Source organism: Phyllostomus hastatus, unplaced genomic scaffold, assembly GCF_019186645.2.
Source record: "Phyllostomus hastatus isolate PE091 unplaced genomic scaffold, TTU_PhHast_1.1 phas_scaffold_142, whole genome shotgun sequence".
Classification (NCBI taxonomy): Eukaryota; Metazoa; Chordata; class Mammalia; order Chiroptera; family Phyllostomidae; genus Phyllostomus; species Phyllostomus hastatus.
In genome coordinates this window covers 1,213,963-1,221,587 of record NW_025334010.1, presented here as the reverse complement: position 1 = coordinate 1,221,587, position 7,625 = coordinate 1,213,963, and the positions used below count along the sequence as shown (strand labels likewise).

The following is a 7,625-nucleotide window of genomic DNA, read 5'->3' as shown; positions in this document are numbered from 1 at the left end:
TCTTTACATGTCTCATTAGTTCTTTGTTGGAAGCAGGGTGTTTGAGATAAAGCTGGGTATTTGGACCTTCCCCACATCTCCTCTGGGGATTTTTACTATTATCTGCTTGGCTTCTTATTTATTTGTTTATTAATTGTCTGAATTAGTTTAGTGAAGTCTGCTCTTCCTCCACCGCACTTCAGTGTTAAGTGACGACCTCAGAGGACGCTGTTGGTCATGGAGGGCGACTCTGGGCCTGCCTCCACTCTCCCTGGGGACAGAGTGGCTGTGCCCAGTCTCTGACCATACTCTGCAGTGAAACTCCACACTAACTGTGTGCTGACAAGTCTGTTGCTCTCCACAATGATCCAGGGCACATCTTGCTGAAGAGGAAGATCGAGTCAAATGTGGGCTCTACTGAAGGAATCCATGAAGGGTTGGTTAATCAGTATTTGCAATTCCTTTTGACCCCTAGTGGGTCCCTACTTGTTTCCTCAGTTCTTGACTACACACTAACCAGCCAACAGGTCAGGCTATGTCTCCAATGAACCTACCAATCTCTTCCCACCTGCCCTTCACTACAGTTTCTGTCCATTTTTCAGAGACCAGAGACTTGATTTTCTCCACCGTCTGTTACACAGGAAGTCAGCTCCTGTAGGAGAGATTACCAGCTACTGGAGGACTGGCCTACTTGTACCCCCAGTCAAATTCTCTGAGACTCTGTTTTTGGCCTAGTGTGGGGATCAGGGCATACTCCCCCCTGAGTGGGATCTCCACTGTAGGAGCTGAGCTCTCAGCAAGTATGGGGAGGGGGCACTAGTCTCAGGTCTTCCTGACTAGCCTTTTCTGGTGTGAGATTACCACACTAGATTGGTTTTGTGCCCAAGAAGAGTCTCTGTCCCATGAGTGGGGGCTGGGAAGAAGAAGGGATCCCCCACTTGGCTGAGTCAATCACCCAGAACTTAGCCTCAGCACCAAGTAGTTGGGGATCAGGGTGAGGAATGCTGATATCCCACCCCTCCTGATGGCCCTCTGATGGGGCCCTGGGGAGAGAGGCCACCCTGTGGTTGGTCGTGGATGCCTACATCTGGAATCTTCTTGTCCATGAGCTGAGCAGGGGAGGGAGGAGGCTGATCTTGGTTCACATGCCACAAACTCTTACTCTTCTTGCCAAACTCTTGTAGATTTTCTTGAACACATGTTTCTTCATTTGCTACATACTCTCAGGGCCATTTCCAGAGACTTGAACTGGTTGTTTAAAACAATTTTCCCCAGTTGCACAGAGCTCGTCACACTGTCATGCCAGAAGGAGAATTGCCCATTAGGGTTTTCTCCAAGTAATTTATTGTGAGATACGGTTATCAACGTCAAATAAAACATTTTCATCACTTGCTTCTATTCATTTGTCTTCTTAACCAATTCTTCATTTTTCCTCCACAAACCATTGTATGCCACACTGGAGGAAGGGAAAGATTCTTAAATGCCATGGCTGGAGACTGGCATATTCACCTGCAGCTGCCTACAGGATGTCAACTTTGGAATCTCCTGTGACATGCATGTGGCCTTAGTAGTTATTTCACAGCCATCCTCTATGACAAGTGTTTTGGGAACATCGATCTGGATGGCCTTCGTGGGTCTTCAAAGCTCCTGGGCTTCACTGCACCTGCAGGGCCTGCCAGCACGGGCTGGTGGGGCCTCATGCACTGAAAACCCCCATTCGTGTCAGACCCTCTACTGAGTGCAACTGGGGGGCAGAAAAGAATTTGTTTTACTTTATTCTCACAATTGGAAGCCGTATATTTTAGAAACTTGCTTTGGGATTTTAGAGATATTGTCTAGTTTGTCAGAGTTTGATAAGTAAAAATTATAAAAGTTATTTATTTTCATTTTATTTTGCTTTTAGAGGAGAGTGGTTCATCATTTTGTGGGCTTGAAGTTTGTACTTTTCAACTGTTCTTTTACAAATTAGTTCATTATAGTTCCTTTAAATAAATATTTGGAGTGAGGCTAATGGAAGCTGGAAATGTCCAAATCCCTTGTTGGACGTGGGCAAGAGGTATTTCTAATCAGATCACAGAGCAGTGTGTCAGGGGGATGTTTAACACCAGGGGACCGGCAGAAATGGAGAGGAGATGCATGTGCTGCTGCACGAAAATCAGAAATGGGCACGCGGATTTCCAAACTGAGGAGGACCAAGAAAAGCAGGAGAAAGCAACAGCACACACTATGGCACAGCACTTTACATTTCAAGGGGGAAGAGAGGCCAGATGGATTTCAAGTGAGGTTATTAAGTGTGAGATAACTCGGGCTCTCAGTATCAGAGCAGTCCTCAGCTGTGGAAGCCTCTGGCACCACCTGCCCACACGGTCCACTTCTGTCCACAGTGCAGATTCATCTATTAGAAGCAGTCCAATCTGTTCGGATACACCCCCTTCACGGGTCCCCTGCTCCTGCCTCCTGCTGTCTGTCCCATGTGGCCCTGCATGCCTTCTCTCTCTAGGACCTGTGGACATAATAAACTTTGTTCTTTCCTCAGCCTCTCCTGTGTCTCCTCTTGTGGCTGCACTTGACTGAGCATCACAATACTGCCACTCTTGAAATTCTCATTCCTGGTTACAAGTCTGTCTCATCCTTTTATCTCCCACTTGAGTTCAGACAGAATCCCTGTCCATCAGAGCGCTCGAGGGGCCCTCTTCAGCCGTCTCAGCTGGAGCTGGACTCCCTGCACCAGCAGACTGAATGCCCTTGTTGTAACGCCCTTCACGGTTGTGCCGAAGTCACTTTTTTTAGTTTTAATATTCTTATATTGTTCACCTTTCCTACATTTTACAAGCAAAACAAGATTATTATAGAAAAATAAATTTCACCCATCAATACCCAGAGAGAGCTAAGGATAATGATTGGGTGTATGGTCATTCAGATATGCATAATGACCAGTTTTAATTCCTTTTTAAAAAAATTTTAAATCCTCACCTGAGGATATGTTCATTGACTTTTGAGAGAGAGGAAAGGGGGGCAAGAGAGAAACATACATCGGTTGCCTCATGTACAAACACTGACTGGGGACGGAACCCACAGCCTTTTGGTGTAGGGGACGATGCTCCACCCAACTGAGCCACCCAGTCAGGGCACTGTCTTTATTTGTTTTGATGAGGACAATATGATGGCATTGAACACAGCTCACAGTGGGTACCAAGAGGTGTCATGGTTCATCATCGTTTTTTTTTATTTTTTGCTGCTAATCTTTGAAACACTAGAGCAAAAATATTTAGTCTCAAAAATTTTAGAATTCTTGTGTGTTATTAATATTTATATGGATTACTATTTTACATTTCAGTAAGAATAAATATTACAAAGCATAAATGGCATCATCATTAGTGATGGACCTTTATTAAATGAAGGTCAATTTAGGAATAAAAATGTTTGCAAATCACAATTAGATGCAAACCCACAGCTATACCTAATATCTCTTTAATATTATTTCAGCTGAGACAAAAATTCCTTCTTCACAGGGCTTCAGTCTTGTCTTAGTTATTTCAAGACCACTTGCCACAGAGCATTTCAATGGGCTAGCTGAGAAAAATAAAATAATATAAGCAATGATGAGAAAGTAGAAATGTTCATGACTGTTCCCACCATAATTTGCCATGGCACACTTTTTTTTAAAGGGTTAATTATTTTTTAAAGGATTTTATTTATTTATTTTTAGAGAGGGAAGGGAGGGAGAAAGAGAGAGAGAGAGAAACAGCAATGTGCGGTTGCTGGGGGCCATGGCCTGCAACCCAGGCATGTGCCCTGACTGGGACTCAAACCTGCGACACTTTGGTTCGCAGCCCGTGCTCAATCCACTGAGCTACGCCAGCCAGGGCTCATGGTACACCTTTTTAACTGTACAATGCTACTGTAGGATGTACTCCACCAAAACAAGGGAATAAACCAAAAAAGAGGAAGACATGACATGAACAAACTAAGAAGTTTAACACTGGATCTTCAGGATGGCAAAGAGGATGCATGTGTAGGAGACCAGCACCAAGCCCAGGGGCCCCACTAAGATCAAACACAGAAGCAACAAAGGTGACAAGCTGGTTGAACCCAGTGGCAGCACAGGCCAGCATGAGGACAGACAGGATCTCACAGAAGAGGTGGTCGACTTCACGGGCCCCACGGAAGCACAGCCTCAGGACAGCAAACACCAGGACAAGGGCCAGGAGGAAGCTGAACGCCCAGGATGTTTAGGAGCAAATCTCATTTTATTTGTCTCATTAAGTCATAGTCCTTGTTCTTTCAAAATGATAAGAGTATGTAGAGTATACTATTAATAATTACAATGTTGAGCTCTTATTATAATTCGTGGATTCTGCTAAGCATTTTGCACATAGTATTTCCTCTCAACAAACCTTGAGAATTTAAGTAAGCTTTGTAAGAATTACTCAAAGAATTTAAGCATGCTTTCTAAGAAAGAAATCCATACATTTTCTTCTTCAAAAACACTTCACATACACATAAAACATAATTTTAAAAGTAGATATTTCCCTTTGATGCAGTTTAAGTATTCAGGTTTAAATTAGAACATAATTTAAAGAAAGTTTTGAAAAAGCCTTTATACAACCCTTCTCACTACTGTTTAACTGTGTTGTATCATTTCATAATTGTGTTGGATTTCATGTTTGACTAAAGCGGTTATTTAACTCACCTCATATCTCTTACTTTAAAAAGCACATTATTACTGATAATTTATAGCCGCATATCATTGGTCAAACATTCATCACAGCAATTACACAGTCTGTTCTTTTTTGTAAGAATGTTCTAAGTTTTGGTCATTTCCCCATAGGAGTCAAGTGACTGAAACAATGACAGAAAATGTGTAATTCTTCCCAGGACTCTCAGCTACATCCATTCTGCCTTCTTCCTCTTGTCTCCACCATCCCAGATCCCCACCTACACTGCAAAGGGAGAGAAACACAGCAGCTGACAAAGTTCCAATGTGTCTGTGTGTTTCAGCCTGACACCCTTCAGGGTTCTCTTCTCGTTGTTAGCTCCATCAGAGTGACACCCTTAATGCTCTTCCCCTTGAAGTCCTGGCTCATGCTCTTCCTAACGTAAGTTGTTGATGCCTCAGAAAACATCAGTGTCCAAGAAATATGCAGGAAAACAACCAAATATTTTAAATGTAGACCAATTTTTTCAAGATGAGTGTTGTTTAACTTAAAACATTTCAATAATTGCTATGTAATCAGTCTCAACTCCTTTGTTTTAAATATTCTGCCAATACCTTGTTTTCCTCAATACAATTTTGCCTTTGATAATGAAATAAATTTATTTCATCTTATTCAGAATATCCCTCACAACCATATTACAAGTGCGTGCACCAAGCAGAGAGTGGAAAGAGGGGTTCATTTCCTTGTGCAGCATCCTCGGGGGAAGGGAGCAGGATGGGCTTTCTCGGGTGGTAGTCACAGGACAAGTTCATGAACATGAAAAGGATGCCCTAGGCATAGAGCACATCTCTGTATCCTGGGCACATGTCAGGTGAGGTAACACATTGGGTCTCTTCTTGCTCAGTTATTTTTATCAGTCAGGTTCTCACGAAGGTCTTCCCTTTTCCAACCTCCTTCTCAGAGCAGCGTTGACTTCTCTGTTCCTCAGACTGTAGATCAGGGGATTCAGCATGGGATTGAAAAGGCTGTGAAACAGGAGGAGGTATTTCTTCTGCTCCTGGGAGTCCCCATGTTGGGGTCCAACATACATGATAATGGCTGTGCCATAAAAGAGCCCCACCACACAGAGGTGGGAGGAGCAGGTGGAGAAAGCTTTCCAGCGCCCCTCTGCTGACTGGATCTTCAGGATTGCACGTAGAATGTGACCATAGGAGACCACAATAGCGGACACTGGTCCCAACAGCATAAACACTCCTCCTGTCACAATCACAACTTCGTTAAGGTGTGTATCTGCACAGGCCAGTTTGAGAATGGCTATAATTTCACAGAAAAAGTGGTTCACTTTCTGGGGACCACAGAAGGGCAATGGTAAGAGTAACACCATATCTATTAGGGTCATGAGGACTCCTGAAGCCCAGGAAGCCATTACCAGGGTGTCACAGACTTTCCAGTTCATGAGCGTAGAATATTGAAGGGGCAGGCAGATGGCCACGTACCGATCATAGGACATCACCATCAGGAGAAGACATTCAGTCCGACCACAAGTCAAGAAGAGAAAGGTCTGCATCATGCAGCCGGCAAATGACATGGGCTGGGCTGGGCTCAGGAGGTTGACCAGCATCTGGGGCACTGTGTTGCAGGCATAGGCTATGTCGACAGTGGCCAGCTGGGAGAGGAAGAAGTACATGGGGGTGTGCAGTCGGGAGTCCAGTGAGATGAGCCCCAGGATGACCCCATTGCCCAGCAGGGTGAAGGCATAGAACACGGAGAAGAGCCCAAACAGGAGCACCTGTATCCTTGGGCTGACTGGGATACCCACTAGGAGGAACTCTGTGACAGAAGTCTGGTTGGCCCCCATTTTCTTGGGAAAGAACAAGGGAGAGAGCTCACCAGGTCTGAGTGCCTGAGGGACAAATTTATCATGGTAGACATGTGTGTGTGTCATCCTTTCTTCCCTCAGAAAACATCATCAGTGATATCACTCTCCTTTTCTTCACTTACTAAGTGAATACTGTTCACTGCAAATGACACAGAAAGAATTGTTTCAGCTTGATAATTAAATGCCAGTGTTCTATTACAGTGTTCAGTAAATCTTACCTTTCTTTCCAAACTTCCACCACAGTTCCTAACACGTTAACATACCTACACCCTCCCTAACAGTGGACACTGTTTCAGTCACACAACTGCTCTGGAGGCTTCTCTGAGAGAAGTCCCAACCCGCAGTGCACACACAGCCACCGTGGGGAGGGACTGTGGGCCTGGGTCTGCACCCACACGTGAGGGTGGGAAGGAGGACCGGGAGCCTGTGGGAGATCCTCCTATGAGGGGATCTCACAGATTTGCGCTTTCATTAGATGCCTTATGTGTTAGCCTTGTAATTTTTACTGGCTGTACAGTCTTGAATTAAGTTGACAGCATGGCAGGCAGACTGCCACAACTTGAGCTGGATTCAGGGGAGAGAACTTTGTCTTTTCACTTTTGTACCCACAGACATTCTGCTCTGATCATGCTGTTTCATAATGGGATATTACCCATCGCACACTTATCCCTTACGAATATTTATATTCCATTCCTGTGTGTGTGGTAAAGTCCATGTTATGTATATAGTTACACACCCACACATATTCACACACATGCACTTGTATCCTTATGTGCATATATATGCATATGATGCTATTATCTTGTGCATATATGTGCATATCATGTGAATAGAATCCTTGTTATATTTTTATCCCTATATGAACATTTATATTCTATGCCTGTGTGTGTGGAGAATGTATGATATATATATTTACATACACACATATGTGTACACATGCACTTGAATCCTTATTATGTGGAAGACTAGTTGCTATTTTCTACTCCACTTCACTAGTAAAATGATGGTTGGAATATCTCTTGATGGGTCGTGGCCTGGGATGTAAAACTACTGATCAATATCCAAAGCTACAGCTAAAGCTCTACTTATATACTCATGTCCTTAGAACC

At 43.8% G+C, this 7,625-nt stretch overlaps 1 protein-coding gene across 1 annotated transcript; it reads right to left on the bottom strand.

Moving 5' to 3' along the window:
- Positions 1-5,562: 5,562 nt before the first annotated feature.
- On the bottom strand, positions 5,563-7,084 carry LOC123830987 (olfactory receptor 13-like). Its single transcript, XM_045857611.1, has 2 exons — positions 7,076-7,084; positions 5,563-6,498 (listed from the first exon to the last, which is right to left on the bottom strand). Exon 2 carries the CDS (start codon positions 6,493-6,495, stop codon positions 5,563-5,565), a length of 933 nt encoding a protein of 310 aa, XP_045713567.1. The 5' UTR covers positions 6,496-6,498; positions 7,076-7,084.
- Between the last annotated feature and the right edge of the window lie 541 nt (positions 7,085-7,625).

Coding starts and splice junctions, on each gene's coding strand:
- LOC123830987 (XM_045857611.1), bottom strand. CDS start 6,495: ATGGGGGCCAACCAGACTTCTGTCACAGAGTTCCTCCTAGTGGGTATC.